We start from the raw sequence: 17,338 nt of genomic DNA on the forward strand, positions 1-17,338 counted from the left end.
GGGTCCTCTCTCCCACATGCCAAACATCATCAGAGAAACACTGATTTGAAATGTGAAACTGCTTTATCTAATGTTTTACAAGTTTCAACCACTTGGTCTGTTTGTTTTGGAGTGGAGGCAACCTCTGTAGATAATTCGGCTCCCGATAAAAACCTCCTGAACAATGAACAGTGAAGGAACCCTAAACAGGAGAAGTTTAAGCTGGTTGCAATTGCCAATCCTGGCCACTAGATGGCACTAAATCCGCCTAAATCTTACACACTATTCCTTTAATTGCTAAACCAGCATCCCTTGTTATAGTCAGTGCACGGCAGTTTAACCCTATGGGCCCTAGGCGTTTTTGGGGTATTTTTACTGCCTTTACTTTCAAGCTCATATCACAGTCATTATAAAGGCTACATACACATGCTATATCTTAGTTTTTTTTTTCAGGACAATCTGAGCTAACCAGATTTGCCATCATTTCATGTCCTTCTATGTGCCTGTATTTTATATTAATTTTTATATCAATGAAAAAAACAAATCTGTGTAACTAAATTCTTACATTTTTACATGTATCTCACCATAGCAAGTTGGAAGTTGACATATTCTGCCATATATGAAGAGGGGAGACTCTCTGGAATCTGGCAATATAAGAACCATGATGGTGGGACATTCTGTCACTTCACAGCTGTCCAAAACATGTGGTTTGTGCCAGGCGGACATGATTGCCAGTATTTTTTCAGTATTGCAAGAAATTCCATTGACTCATTCACAAGTCAAAAATGTGTTTTATCTGAAGGAAACATGCAATATTTACATCTAAGATCATAGAAAAATAGTCAACCATGTGCAATGATGTCCTCCAAGATATTTGCCACAAAGTTTGTTGTTGTTTTTCAGTTTCAGTTATATATTGGGGGGGCATTTTGGGCATTGGGGGGCACACATGTCCCCCTCGATGTATATGGTGACTACGGCCCTGTCATGCATGTATAATTAGGCCTCAGTTGTCTGGGTGTGCAAAGGTGAAGTGCGCTGGTCTTGTCATACAAAGTTTGATGGAGTGTCAACTGGACAATGTGGAGATATTTGCATCTTGAAAGCCGGACTACAAATGTGGATAGACAGGGAGAAACACCTGCAAGCCTAAGACGTGGTAAGATACGATATTCCTCACTATATGAAGTGACTGATAACAAGATCTGTATAATGGATTGTAAAGAAATTTGAAAGGTTTTTATTTTGTAGACAATAAATCTGTATTTATAGCATGATAGGATGACAGCACAGTGATGTGTGTGTTATCCCTGGAAAGCTCTGCTCCTGCGCTTTCATGTGATATGCGTGGCATTTCTGTGCGAGCCTGCATTCGCGAGTAATCCATCCAAGAATAATGTGTGTGCAGAGCTGTATGAAAGCTCTGTTATTCATGATTTTAGTGTAAGTTTATCATTTTTTGCCTCTATGAAAACATTGGACTACCGACAAGTGCTTGGCCTTGTCGGAAAGCTACAATTTCGTTGTTTCACGTCATATGCGTGGCTTCTTGCTATGACGCACGGTCACGGAGAAAATCCACAGGGAAGAATAGGTGTGAATTTGGACGCACTATGCGTCGTTGGGGCCCATAGGGTTAATTGAACATGTAAGAAGCTTAAATTTTGTCTAAATGCAAGTACGTAATCAAACGAATAATAAAGTCTCTAATAATAATGTTGCTTCAAATTAAAGGACATATATGGAATTTAAAACAAAAGTTTGGCCCTGAATCAAATGTTACATCTTGTTTATCTCATAGGTTTATCTTCAGTGTCACTGTTGAGAACTGGTGTTCTTCCTTTTGCTATTGGGGTTGGCAGGTTTAAAAAGTATTCAGGAGGAAAACAAATTGTGTAAGCTGTGTAATTTGGATAAAGTGGAAAGTGAGTTCCATTTTCTTTTGTGCCGTACTAATTATGATGATTTAAGAGAGTTAATTTTCCATGAAATGGCTCTTCGAAACCCCTAAATAGTCTGGTGCACAGATGGACAAAAATTGTAATGGTTGTTTAATTTTGATGCTTAAGTCCCTCTTTCTACTAAAAAAGCATGGGTAAGGAGGGAAGATGAACTATTTCTAATATTCAATATTTTATAGTTATTTCTCAATTATTATACAGTAAATGTTTTTGCCAGTGATTCATGAATTGTTTTGTAGACAATGAAAGCCTGAAGATTTGGTTGTGAATGATAATGACAAAGTAATATTTAATTAGGATAAATGGAGCCCTTCTTTCAAATAAATTTCTCTGGAAATCATCGACTGCTTTTAAATTCAACACAACTTATTACTCTACCTCAAGTTTTAGACCTCTGTCTCTATTTTGCACATGCTCAACACCAAATTACAGTTTTCTCCAGGAAACTATTATGAAATTATTCGAAAATAACAAACCCATCAAAAAAGCAAAGTTATTTTCTGAAAACCAAATTCAAACCAGCAAACCCTATTTTTGTGCGCATGTGTGTGTTAAGATGGAGATGGTAAAACATTGGGACAGGAGTAGCGTAACTTCTGAATGATCCGTTTTTCTGCTCTGTGGGACAATTGCGAGGTGTAAGTGTGGATTTAGGTTGTGGTGGAGGACTGTGATATTACACCAGACTGATGCACTACCATCCCACTTGCAACAGAAGACAATACAGTACGGCATGGTTATGGAAAAAGGAATATTTCAGCTCTCTGGAAAACTGGGGATGTGCCCTCTTTCAAGACCTGGCTGACAGAAAAACTGAAAATCTATAAATTAAATATGTTTTTAAAAGAAGAAAGAAAAAAGGTTGTGGTGGAGGACAAGCAGATTCTGCGGGTTTCTTTTGGGCTGTGTCACAGACTTGGTGGTGTGTGTAATAATCTGTAAGATCTTTAAAGTTGAATTAGTTTGGGGTGAGCTGTGGGGCAGTAAGGGGAGATGACAGTGTTGTGCCTTCAGGGGCCGAGTTTAGTGTTTCGGGTTTCATTGGGTGTTGGGCCTCCTTATGCTCACTGAAATTACAGGTTGTGGGGCGGTAGAGGTGACATGTTCATTCCTACAGGTGTGGCACCCACACCTGTAGGAATGGTAAGGGTGATGCTGTTTAGTCAACTTTACAGCAGATATAAACATGTTTACAGCCTGGTACAAGAAAGGGTTTTGTGCTATACAGTTAATTTCCCTGTTCATGACAGCTGTATGAAGGGTGAATTTTTCCATAACTCACCTGTTTACATTTACTTAATGCTTAAAGTTACATATAACAAAGGGCAGGGCCGCTTTGAGTGACAAGCTGCCAGCCTCTCACCCAAATATGGTCACTTCTGCCTCCAAATGAACCAAGATGGCGACGGCCGATTTGCTGAACTCAAGGCTTTAAAATAGTAGTCCACAAACCACAGGTAGAAAGTAGCAACTTGTGTTATTTTTGGTCTCTGGTTTTGAGCTGCTTTTAGTGTTTTTGTTTGTTTTTTAATTTAGAGGAAAATGTTGGTGGCATTTAGCGTTACAGCCCACACTAGTGTCATTTGAATTTTATTTATTTATTTATTTATTTATTCAACTGTTTTTATTGCATTTTTCGGTAATCTGTATAAGTGGAACACAGCACACTGGCAAGCATCAATTAAAATAACAAGTAGGAGGTTAAGCAAGACCTAAATAACTAAAAACAAATCAATGGTAAGAATAAATCAAAAAATAATTAAGACAATTAAATAAATGAGTAGATACGCCACGCCTTGTAGTATTTTTAATAGAGCCCTGACTGCAATGTCTCAGCTCTTCAAGCTTTAGGTGTACCTTCACCTCTCTGACCCAATGGGCATGTGAAGGTGGAGCCCTGTCCTTCCACATCAGGAAAATAAGTTGGTGGGCCAGAGAGGATGCAAGATTTCAATTTTTTAAACTTTCACTCTTTTCCAGAGATGTAAAACCTACGATGGAGTTTTACTTCACATGCTCTGGACTTGCTCTTATCTGGACGAGCTTTGGAAATACATCCTTGCAATAACTTCAGATATTAACTTAAAGCTTTCTGGTGGAAGAACCCCTCAATATTGACACAAAAACTGACAACCCTCCATGAAAAGATCATGTTCAGTGTGAGGAGGAAAAGCAGCAACATCTGAAAAAAATGGGGCTCTTTTCTGGCCTATATCATTACATCCCATAGGCTAGTGATTTAGTGTGGAAATTTGTCCTCCCTCCGGAGCTTTTTTCTATTCTCCAGTCGTGAATGAGGGTAAAATTTCTACCATAATGCGCCTAGGCTGTGGGTGGTGGGGGATTCTTTGTTTGTTCCTCTATTTTTTTCTCATGTAGTAAAATAATTCAATGAAAACAGATTCAAAAGATTATCTATTTTCTTCATTTACAAACTTGAATTAACGGTTAAATATTTTGGGAAATATGGTCATTTGCTTTCTTGCAGAGAGTTAGATGAGAAGATCCATAAAAACTCCTTACAAAAACACATGAAGCTACAGGTAGCAGCTGATTAGCATAGCTTAGCATAAAGACAGGAAACAGAGAAAAACAGCCTGGTTCTGTCCAAAAGTAAGAAAATGTACCTAACAGCACACGAAAGCCTCACTAACTAAAACAGAAAACTTTTAGCTGTTGTTGTCTTTTTTGTTGTTTTCAGTATTTGTACAGATAAAACAAATGAAATTTAGTCAGGCTTGCTTTTTCCCCACACTCCCTCTTTTCCAGTCATATTTCCCAAAATGATACAAAGCTTTGTGTTTCTTTAATGATACAAAAACCTGGCTTGGATGTCTTGCCTAGCAAACAAAAAAAAAGAAGAAGACCACATACATGGTCACATACATTTAAGACCCAACTTAGTCTGGATGTCAGGACATTGGCAGGAAGCAAGGTTTTTAAGTTATCACAGAAAAAAAAAAGCTGGGTAATTTAAGTGTTATGTTTTCTAGGATGTATCATGCAAGTCTTGCAAGACATTTTCATATTTAAATGTAGGCAAATGTCTTTTTTTATGAGTCTAGCAACATAGGATCTCACTGACACAACACTGACTGTGTGCAAACATCATCGGGTAGTGCAAAGGTGCGCAGACCCTTTGACAAACAAGGCTCAGATCCAGGAGAAGCTCAAAGAGTTTTAAAAGGTGCAAAAGGTGTAAAGCGTAAAGCCCAATTAAACAAATGGGCCTCGTTTCTTAAATACTAAGCTGTGATCACGTGTTTGCCTATGTGAGAGTGTCGTGTGCACTGTGTTTACTGTGTTAGTGGTCCAAGCGAGAGAATGCACAGTGAGATTAAAAGGTGTGCAGGCAGGTTAAAGGATAAGATTACAGCCCTGCAGACATTATGGCTAATCTCCCTTTGGGAGTGTATATGTGCTCTGCGTGAGCTACACCTGAGTGCGTTTGTATGCACGCTTATGCACGTTGGCGTATGTCGAAGTGCAGACTCACGTCTTGGTCTCGTTGGCCTCCTTCTGCATGATGTCCATGATCATGCGACAGGCGGAGGAGCAGCCATCAGGAGTTGAGTGGATGGTGATGGGCTTTTCTGCCGCACCTGCGTTTTCTTTTCGATGGATGTCGACCCTGAGAGAGAGAGAGAGAGAGAGAGACAAAGAGATTAACACAGCGTAGAGAAGGAAAGAGACAGAGATGAGAGAACAACATCTAATCTACTCACATTGTTAATAAAAACATTTGTCATTTGGGCCTTACAGACCAAAAGCACACAAAGAAAGAAAATTAAGGTACTGAAAAGAAGAACAGAAAGACAACAATTGAAGGCATCAAGAAGAAAAGAAACTATTTGAAAACTGTATGGTGTTTGTCACAAAAGAATAACATAAGGTGACAGTAAACAAGCCATAAACAATACAGGCTAAGTTAAAGCTTTTATTGTGTGCTATCTTGCATCATATCTCAGACATCTGGTCTTCAAATCCAAGTCTGGATAGAGTATCAAAATGCATAATCAATTCAAGCTTGAGCAGTATTAGAGCAGAGCTGTTTGAGACGTTAATAAAACCACAAACAGAACAAAACAAACAAACAAAACAGTAGGAACCAGGCGAGATCATCAAACCTACTTGGACTGTGTCTGTTTGGTGACATTCTTAATGGTCTGACCGTCCTTGCCGATGATGGCTCCCACCATCTGAGTAGGCACGAGTATGCGCAGGGGGTAGTCATGATGTCTGGAGCGTGGAGCACCGAATTCTCCCGAGGGCCCAGGCTGACAGGTGCCCTGGTCCCGGGACGACCGTCCCCCACGTCGCGTGCGGGGAGCCTGGTCGGGCGGAGCAGCATCCATGTCGGCAATATATGACACCTTGAAGGAGTAGTCGTCGAACTGGTGTCCTGTTAACTTCTCAATGGCTCTGGGGGTGGGAACAGGAAGTGTAAGATGGTAACAATGAAATTATGGGTCTAAGTGTCAAATTACAATGTAAAGAAATAATATCACAGTATAGAGATTCTGTTTTAATTCTTGACTGAGAGTTTGCAAAATCCATTGAAATAAAATCAAACATTCATATTATTTCTCTTACCTGTAGTGCTTTTTGTTAAGATTGTTTTGGTGTGAGTTGCCGAGAGTTGAATATATCGACCGTAGAGATGTCTGCCTTCTCTCAAATATAATGGAACTAGATGGCACTTGGCTTGTGATGCTTAAAACACCAAAAAGAAAATACATTTGAAAACTCAATTGGAATGTCTCTTTCCAGAAATCATGTTCCAGTTACTCAAGATAATCCAGAGACCCTGCTGCGAGCCGTTTCACGTAGAAACTATTTTCTTTCTACCGAACAACGTCTGCCAACCAGATCACCATGTGGATGGACTGCTCTACTGTGAACTCACCTACCACCACTGAGCTAACTAATGTTACAGCTCAGCTGAGGAGGACACTATTAATTTTTACATCTCAAGTTGTCACAAGTACGAGCCTCTCATCCATGAGTAGATGCACACTTCCTTCTGCGTAGTGATACAGTTGGAGGGTGATGTTTGATTGAAACAAAACAGTTCCTACATGAAACTGCTCACGACAAGGTCTGTGGATTATCTTGAGTAACTCATGATCTCTGGAAAGAGACATTGCTGTTGAGTTTTTCCAATTTATTTTATTTTATTCATTTTTTTGGTGCATTGAGCACCACAAGCTGAGTGTCATCTAGTTCCATTACACTGGAGATAAGGCAGAAATCTCTACGGCTGTAGAGGTGATACTCTGATACAATATTATAGTGAGACTTAGGCCGCGATACAATACTATTGCAATTTTAAAATGTTTTTCAATATGGTGAATATTGCAATAATATATATTGCAATATATATATTGCAATTTATTACCTTTTTTCAACTGCTAATTCAGAAAAAAACATTGTCAGCATCTGTTTTGTATCCAATTAAATAAAGTTTCCAGTCTGTTTATTTCACAAGAATCATTTTTATTGCAGCAAAATGCATCTAGTGGACTGAATCAGCAATTTATTTTTTATTCTAGTTGGCTACCATGAGTTTAATCTGTGTTTGCAACATTAATAGTTTATATAATAAAATACTGATACTTGTCCTCCATGTATCGATACAATATTGCCACACAAAATATCATAATACTATGCTGCATCAACTTCTTTTCCAACCTCTGAAGGCTGATATATCCAACACTCGGCAACTCACACCAAAACACCCAGAATAATAAAAAGTAGTACAGTTAAGAGGAAAAATATGTATTTTGATTTTTAGGTGAACTGTCCCTTTATGATATACTTGCTTTTAATGCGTGTACACAATGCTACCTCCTTACAAGTACTGGTTGTGCACATTATGAGAAATCAATGCTAAGCATCTGCAAGATGCACATAAACATTAGTGACAATATGTCATTCAAGTTAACATCAGCAGCAACACATGACAACAATAATGGTGTAAATTTTTAAACCAGCAAGAAAAACAGCTTGATGTCTTCTTTGCCTTGTTTTTAGTCAAACAACTAAACTACAAATCACAGCACAGCATGTATTGAGGAGCAGAATGGAGTCATAGCAGGTTTAACCTCAACTGAGTCTCCTCCTGTTCTCTGTGATTGCCTTTACCGTGTTTTAATACAGCCATACTCACAATTCAGTTGTTCTTGCTTACATGAATTTTGCCTTTGCACACTAAAATGCTAAGCTGGTGTTTTAAGATTAATCCACTCTTGGCATCATTTTCAAAAAGCTTAGTTTATGGGTGTCTGTGGCATGCACAGAGATGATATGTGGATGTATGCTGCAACAGAAAGTGTTGTCGCAGCTGCTTTTTTTCTGCCGTCATCTGAACATTAACTATGTAGTAACTTCTTTGGGCACCACCATGTTTAATGACACATATTTTATAGAACCAGAAGTTCTCAAGGAGAATATTCCAGTTTCGAGCGTGATTCGTCCCTGCTCTCCCTTGTGGATATTCTTCTTAATCCTCACACAGAAAAGTAGATGAACAATGCTGCTCGTGTTACGCTGCTTGCTTGAACACAAGCAGGTAAAAAACAAGTATATCACAGCCTGTACTCTAAGTGCTAGGCTTAATCAGAGTCATTATTTGTGCTGCTTACTCTTTAGCTTCCTCCTTGGTTGAGTACGTAACATTCACCACTGCTGTTTCTGTATCAGTGTTCACTGTAAAACAAGACACACAGAGAGAAAAATAAGTAAAAATGTGAGATAAAGTAAACACACATTTGGGCCCCATTTACATGCACATAGAAAGTCTTTGTTGCTGCTGTAGGTGAGTCACACATGCATCCAGGTTCCCGTGGTGACCCAGAGAGCCACTCGTCTGTGTGAATCCATTACAGCCATCACCACACTGGCTTCCCTCCAGACCCCGCTGCTGCCTCTACAGACAGGAGCTGCTAAACACAATAGCCCCTCTGCCACTTTTACAATAACGGATTTAAGTTTGACATGACAGCCCAAACAAAGCAGGTAATCTGTGGTAACGTGCGACAACAGGGACACACCTTGGGAAGATCTGTGGTCCTGCACTGCTGCTCAGAGCAGAGCTAACTCTGGCACAGTCGTGGGTTTGAGTCCGCAAATGCTTTAACAGAGTGAACTTTGGTTGAGGTGTCCACTGCACAGCACATACAGTGTCAAAACAACCTCAGGTGAGTCGATTCTTCGCTAGCTGACTGACAGAAAATTAATTTGCAACTATTAATTAATTAATTAATTAATACTTTTTTAAGCAAAAATAACAAACATTTTTAAGTTTCAACTTCTCAATTAAGATTTTTGATTGAAAAAATAATTGCCAGATCAATGGGTAATGACAGTTATTGTTAGCTGAAGCCCCAGAGTAAAGGACAAACACCAAAAACAAAAATATACTAAATACTGACTAGAAAAAAAATGCTTTTTGGGAATTACCTTCACCAAAGAGGTTATGTTTTCTGTTTTTTGAAACTACAAGCACAATTTTTATGAAATTCAATGGAAGGGTGTAGCTTTGTATTAAGAAATAAATTTTGGAGCAGATCAGAGTCAGGGGTTGCATACATTAAACTACTTTACACTTTCGATAACATCGTAAGATAGCGCATTTGGCCTCAGTGGAGGTCTGTGCTCTCCACGTGCCCTTTAAGTTGAGTACGTAATGTCATTTTGTACATTAAGTGTTCTAGTGTATACAGTCTCAACCCATTCTCACTCAGGCCGCAAAATAGTGACGCTTTGTCACGCCCGTCAGCATCAGATAGTGACACACTATGTGACGCTCAGCTAAAACACACTGTACCATGTGGTTAATGTTGTGAGACGGCCGTGGTTAGGTTTAGGCAGCAAAACTACATAGTTGGTTTAGAAAAATGATGGTGTTCTGGATTAAAAATAAGTATGTTTGTTACGTAACATTAGTGTATGTACATTATGTAAAATTACTTTAAAATGACGGTAATGTTTGGTTTCACACGGGACACAAACTGTGGTCTCCCGGCCCGTTCTCACTCCCAACTCGTCAAATACCACCGCTTTGTCAGTGATGGCAGCGTCAGAGATGAACACACTGATGCCCCTTTCATGGCGGTATGATACGCACCGGGAACGTCAGTTTTAGAGGCAGCGGGCAAAAAACCAAGTCATCAAATAGTGCTGCTTTGTCAGTGGATGTAAGACACAGACAGGCACCCTTTGAGGCAGTAATGATATGCTGCGCTTGGCGGCAGTTTTTAACGCCACCAGCAACTTCTTTTGATGCCTAAACCTAAAGAAATCAACCATAAAATAAATACATTTCTTTTTATGCATGTAATGAGCAGAAACTGTCCATTTCCTGTGAAAACGGAAGTGTATTTTGAAAAGACACAATGCATGTCACAAATGTAAATTGATACAAAGTCAGTGAACATCCAAAACAGACAAAGGAGGCTACCTAGGCCTAGTGTGTCATATTTTGAAGTGTATGTCCACTAACAACGTGGCAGTATTTGATGAGTTGGGATGAGAATGTGTTGGATCTCCTGGGTGAAAGTCCGGTTTTGTTTGACCCTTACTCCTCCTCTCTCTCCCACCCTTAGCAGCCTTTCTTGTTCTTTATACTACATCAGTCGCTCTCAGTGTCAGGTATTGCCGTGGATGGGTTTACATTGGAGTTAGTTGAGAGCCCGGGGTGTCACATAAACACGCTAAAGGATGCCTCCAGTGTCAGTATCACATTCCGAGGGTTGTAACAAAGCAGCGGTATCTGACGCAGTGGGAATGAAAACAGGCTGACAGTCCACATATCCTGAACCTGTTTTGTCTCATTCTACCTCAGCTCGAATTTTCCTTTATCTCACAGAACAATAACTTGTTTCATTTTGTGTGTAGTGTAACTTCCTGAACCTGCAGTTTAAGAGAGCGAGACTGAGAGTGATAGTGAGAAAAAAAAACACACAGCATGTCTTATTGACGAAATGCCTTCTAGTCTACCAAGACCTCTGTCAGAAGAGACAATGACATCTCTGCTCTGTCAAGGATCTCTGTTTGTGTAACCACTACATGTCGAAATGATGAATCAACAAAGAAGCCACTGCTTTTCGATTGTGAGGGCTGATGTCAAAGCCTGCTGTGGAAACATCCACCACAGATGCTTTAGATATCTTAGAGAACATGGACATGCAAGGTCATTACCAGTATCAGAGAAATACTGAAACAAATGTTTTAGGCATGACATCAAGTCTGTCTGTCAGTGACAACGAAGACTTCCAAACCTGCCAGTGCACAGTGGACAGCAGGTTTGGAAGGGTTAAAACCAGTGAGAGTGCCCAGCTGGCTTAGAGAGGGTGAGTGGGCAGAGCCTGGCATGGTGCCCGGCCCCGGTGCTCACAGCCAGCTCTGCCCCGCCCCGCCTGCCCTGCCCCGCCACGGGCAGCCTTCACCATGCCACACAAGAACATGGGACTCCTCCAAAACCTCACCCCGTAACCAGAGCGCACGGACGCAGGCAGAGAGAAAAAGTGACAGGCAGACAGGAAGTTGGACAGAGACAGAGAGAGCAACTAAGATGGGGAAAGATACACGAGCGAGCTGGCTCTCTGGAATCTTTGATCATACTGTGCAAATCTAGCGTTCGTCGAGCCGAAGAGGGAAGACGAGGAAATGCTGCGCTGGTGTCTGTTATGGTACAGATGAAGTGGGCTGTTTTACGGCAGCGTCTGGGAAACTCTGAGTGGAGTAATTTCTCTGCTGGGCTCTCTTTTAGCACCTGTCATGACTACAGTGGGTGGTAGTTGGTCTTGGCTGCTTTGACACGCAGAGACACCGTGTGCGTGCATGTGTGTGTGAGTATTTGTGCGTGTTTGTCCCTGTGTGTGCACGTCTACTACTCCTGCATGTGTGTGTGTGTGTGTGTGGACAGCGAAAAGTTCGTAGGGCTGACTACCCTGCAGACACACACACAGAGACACACACGTACTCCATCAGACAGTGCAAAAGCCTCACCACAGGCGCCTGCAGTGTCCTCCCTCATTACCACGATGCACCTCCCCAAAACAGACGCACAAGCAAACACGTTCAGGCATAAACACACACACACACACACATATGGACACATTACTACTGGACGTCTGCCATGTCTGCCCACTTCAATCCATACACTGAGGCCAAGGGGACCCGTGGCAATACACAGTGCTTATTATAGAGGCTGCGTGTAATTCAAACGCTGCTCTCCCTGGGTCAAACTTATAAGACACACATGCGCGCACACAGACAAGATGATAAAGGCTGATTTATATGCAGAGATGGGTTATGTTTAGATAATGGGTGTGTGGGTTGATGGTAACGAGGAAGTCAAGTCACACAGGGAGACTTGACTCACTGGGAGGTCTGCGTGTGTGTGTGCACGTTGCTAAATAGACACATGTGCATTGAACAGTTGTGATGATGAGCTGTGCAGAAGAAAAAAATCAGGCAGGAGAAGAGTTCTGTACCTTGTTCCACGTTTTCTACAGTACCATACTGAGCTAGAAGGCCATCCAAAACCTGAGGGAGGAATGAGAGCGTGGGTTAGAGACACACCTAAGGCCACAAATCCAAGAACACACACGCATACAGACGCAAACACACACACACACACACACACACACATACTTGATGCTCTTGGTGCGTATTTGGGCCAGTGATCTTATTCCCAACTTGTCAAATATCGGCGCTTGGTTAGTGGTCATCAAACTATGATACTCTGGTATGCCTCCAGCGTCAGTTTTGGACACTCAAGGAGAGTGTATCAATTTACACTCTTTAATAATAATAATACATTTTTATTTACAGAGCACTTTCCATAGTGCTCAAAGACACTTGAACACTTGAACAGGGACAGGTAGGTCCATCCTCGAATGTGTTTGGGGAGAGAGAGTTCCAGAGGGAAGGGGCAGCTATGGAGAAGGCTCTGTCACCCCCAGTGATGGAATCAGGAGGTTGGCATCAGAGGAGCAGAGACTGCAGGAAGGAGTGTGATGGTGGAGCAGGTTGGTGAGGTAGGAGGAAGCCTGGTTATGGAGGGAGAAGGACTTTGAATTGGAGGTTCTGGGGGACAGGGGTGATCTGATCGTGGGAGCAGGAATGGGTGAGCAGATGGGCAGCAGATTTCTGGGTGAACTGAAGTTTATTTAGGGGCTTTGGATGATGTACTATAAAGAATGCTGTTACAGCAGTCAGTACAGTAGTTACATGCATAGTGTCTTCTCAAAAAACTTCTGTTTTTACAGGAAATGTACAGTTTTTCCTTTTCATTAAATGCATACAATCTCCTTTCAGAATAAACTTATAGCAGAAGTAAAACACTTCTCTTGTAGGTTTGCTTCCTTTCATTTAGGCAACAAAAGCATGTGGTTATGTTTAGAAAAAGCATCATGGTTTGGCTGTGTTACTAACGTAATGTTACATCACATCACTAGTGCACATACTAGCACACTAAGTTGTTATAATAACTCAGCTGACCTTTGGTTTCACACAGGACAAAAGCAGCGGTCTTCTTGGTGAAAGTCCAGAGTTTGTTTGACCCATCTATCTCCCCTTCCACCTGCCACGTGCAGACTTTATCAATGTCACACTGAATCGGTATCTGATGCCGAGGGCCACTGACCAACTATGGTATTTGACCAACAATGGTATCTGATGAGTTGGGAGTGAGACCGGTTGGACCTTCAGAGCCTCATTCATAATCCCATTGACATTTGTAATACATATTAATGATGTGTTTAGTTGATTGCCTGTGATTGGATGCCACTACACGTTTCCTAGCAACCAGTTTACACAAACATAGGTTTTAAGGCCAGTTCAGACCAACGATTTACAAAGAGACGAGTTGAAACCTGCCGGATCACACCAACGCAGCTAGATGAGATGGTGTTTCATCTCTATGCAACAACTCTCTGTATTCCTGTTCAGATTTTTTAGCTTTTAGGGCTTATTTGCAGCTGAATAAATTTTGTAGCTTCTTAAAATATGAATAAGGATAGTGATAGTGGGACACTGGCTACAGCTGCATTTGTAGTAGTGATGAAATGGCGAAAACAGAAACAAAACGAGCATCAGATGGACTGTATTCATAATAAATGCGCACACGATAATATGAATAACCAGCACCAATTACTCAGTCAATGAGAGTGTGTGTGGGGTGGGGGGCATACGCACATACAGCGAGCAGCAGCAACGACCCACAGTCTGGCACCGAGACACAGTGTGGATGAAAACAGAGGACTTGGTGGGGACAGAGCACCTGCCGCAGCAAGCAAACGTGCCGTCTGCGGTCATTTTGACTTGACCAGCGAACTTGACTATAATTGACTATTGAAAGACGTGATGTGCTTATATATATTAAATTCTAAAACCTCCTGCCGGCGATTTGATCAGCTGGGTTGCAGGTGACCCCATCACCTGGCTTGAGTCGAGCTCTGACTGGCCAGTTCACACCGCTGCAACTTTTCTCTGCAACAGTCTAAAACGGTTTCCTCTCGTCGCAAATATTTAGTCTGAAATGGACTTTACTAGCTGAGACATTCCACAGGTTTGTAATGGTGAGACCTGAGAGTTTGTTAATCAGTTTGAAACAAGCTTGTAGTTACTACTTTTTTAATGGACTACTTTTTCAATGAAGGTACATTCAGAGCACGAGACTGGAATTTGCTATACTTCCCAAAATGAGTGACAGATATTTGAATACACCCACAATACACAAAAATTATACTAAATTATTCGTGTTTTCTGGTGCTGTTAAAAAGTTCTTCACATTAGAATTGTAATATTGCCAAGCTGTAAAACTGGCAGAGTTTCACAGTCAAACTGCTCACTTACTGGGTATACAATACATAATACCGAATAACAGACAGACAATTGAAGTTTAAATCAAATCGACTGCCAGCCTCTTTTATTCTGTTATATTGCAAATATTGGTCTAAAATACAGACCACAATGACTGTGTTATATGTTAGATTGACAAACAGGTCTATCTAATTATCTATTAAGTTCTGGATGGAGATCTTAAATTAAGCTGGGTTTACTCCTCCTTTTCTACCACCACATATACACACACATACAGTGCGTATGTAAGGCATAATGTATCGCAAGTGGGTCATTATTGCCAAATAACCCTGATGAGGTGATGCAGGATGAGAGAAAGATGAAGGGTCTTTTTTTTGCAATAATGACCGCTGTCCATTATCCTGCATATTACAGGGTTACTTACTAATTAAATCAATAATTTGACACAAAATAGTGATTTGAAAATTATTTTATTGCTTATATTGCTGAGCGTCTATGATCAGGAGTACAGCAAACCATAGCAGCGGTCTGTTATTGTCATTCAGAGGTCTGAAATAAGAAATTACAGACCGTAGAATACCATGATCGACCAATCAGTATCGAGTATTCAACAAAGACACATAATATACATCTTACTATATAATGACGAAAACTCTGTCTGTGTCACTGTTCCACGTTTGTCTCCTCACTGACTTGGTCAATCCATGTGAAATTTGGCACAGTGGTAGAGGGTCATGGGAGGATGCAAATGAAGCAATATTACTTTGAATGGGTATATCTCATGCCCCATATGTCATAGAGACATGAAACTTTGCACAGAGATGTCTCTCCTCATGAGGAACAAATTTGCCTCAAGAACCCATAACCTCCGGTTACACAGATTTTCCGCCATTTTGAATTTTTTGAAAAACACTTAAAATCGATCTCTTCCTAGGAAGTTTGACCGATCTGCATGAAACTCGGTGAACATAATCTAGGGACCAATATCTAAAGTTCCCTCTTGGCAAAAGTTGGAAAACTTACTAAAACTGAGCTTCTATAAGGCAATGAATATTGCGGAGGGTGTGGCTCATCACATAAAGGTGTATAACATCTCAAGGGTTTCACCGATCACCACGCAACTTTGTAGGCATATGACCACACGTAATCTGAGGGGACCCCTCCATTATTGACCCCATCAAACAAAATGGGGGCGCTAGAGAGCTAATTTCTTATCTAGGCCTAACCGCCATATCGATTTTTACTAAACTTGGTAGATATGTAGAACAGGATGCCTCAAGGTGACTGGAGAAATTTAACTAATTGGCAACTGGGTGGTGCTATAACAACAGAAAAATGGCTAAAATGCGACCGATCGCTGTGGCTCCCCCTGTGGCTGAATGTTTGTTTGTTTTTTCTAATTTTTGGTATGACTAAGTCATGGTATGGTATGCTGTGCATAATCACGGAAACTGTCAGTGTCATTCTGTCAGTCAGTCATTCTGTCTGTCCCACGTTTTTCTACTCACTGACGTGGTCAATCTATGTGAAACTGCACATAGGCATTGAGGATTGGCATAGGTAGAAGGTGACAAAGCTACCAATGGGTATGGACTAGTATCATATTATGTATGTGTATATATTCATGCATATATTAATGAGCTATTGTCAGTTTGGTTTTGACCTTTCCTTGGTTGCACTGAAAAGTTAAGTGTAAAAAAAGAGATGTGGCAATGTTTCATACCAGTGCAACAAACACAGAGAGTGATGGTCCACTTGTGTCGATATTGATATGTTGATTCTTTTAAATTTCTTCGTAGTCTGAGAAGTTTTGGAAGTTTTCTACAAGTGTGAAGATATATAGCAACCCTGAGACACAGGAGAGTCGTCAGGCATGACGACAGAGACACTCACACAGAGAAAAACAACTTGGACCCCGACGAGGTCACAGATGTTGATGCACAGACACGTTGTCATCTACACAGTAACAAACACTGGCATAGATATAAGCACACATGCACACAAATACTCAAGTCTACAGAGAAATACAGTATAAAAGCTGGTGACTCATGGTCCGGAGACTGGTTTATGTGCTACCTGGTGCTTCAACTGGACATCACACAGATACACACACACACACAGACATACACACACAGACAAACAACTGACCTCCCACTGTAGATGAGGGGGAATGTTCCGGATCTGGATCTTCCGACTCCTGCAGAGATGAGAGACACAGACGGAGTGGATTTAACAGACCTGAACCACACACTCGCACACTTGAGAGTTACAGTCCTCTGTCGTGTTTACAGAACAGCCAAACTTCACCCAAATACACACATTCAACAGCTGAGAAGCGGAGACATTTGCAGTGACGAGGGCAGATATGCAGAGTCAGAGCTGAATACTGTGTGTAATCTAACAGTCTTCTTAAGTTTCTGAAACACCCACAGCTCATTAGACAGTATCACAAATCAAGGGATGATCACAGAGCTGCTGAAGGATACGTAGGTGTGTAGGTGAAGACGTTTATTAGACGGTGGCTACTGACTCTCAGTAACACCCTCCTACGAGTGCTATTCTTATTC

The 17,338-nt window shown here is 41.0% G+C and overlaps 1 protein-coding gene across 2 annotated transcripts in view; it reads right to left on the reverse strand.

Annotated features, from left to right (window-relative positions):
- Window positions 1-17,338, reverse strand: part of igf2bp2a (insulin-like growth factor 2 mRNA binding protein 2a) — a 79,302-nt gene that overhangs the window by 24,126 nt on the left and 37,838 nt on the right. For both annotated transcript variants that reach the window (XM_049595060.1, XM_049595059.1), the window contains exons 3-7: window positions 16,920-16,968; window positions 12,440-12,491; window positions 8,585-8,648; window positions 6,072-6,362; window positions 5,437-5,571 (exon numbers count right to left, since the gene is read on the reverse strand). In XM_049595060.1, coding sequence (XP_049451017.1) covers window positions 5,437-5,571; window positions 6,072-6,362; window positions 8,585-8,648; window positions 12,440-12,491; window positions 16,920-16,968 — 591 coding nt within the window. The remainder of the gene's footprint in view (window positions 1-5,436; window positions 5,572-6,071; window positions 6,363-8,584; window positions 8,649-12,439; window positions 12,492-16,919; window positions 16,969-17,338) is intronic.

The sequence above is a fragment of the Epinephelus fuscoguttatus genome, linkage group LG13, assembly GCF_011397635.1.
Source record: "Epinephelus fuscoguttatus linkage group LG13, E.fuscoguttatus.final_Chr_v1".
NCBI classification, from domain to species: Eukaryota; Metazoa; Chordata; class Actinopteri; order Perciformes; family Serranidae; genus Epinephelus; species Epinephelus fuscoguttatus.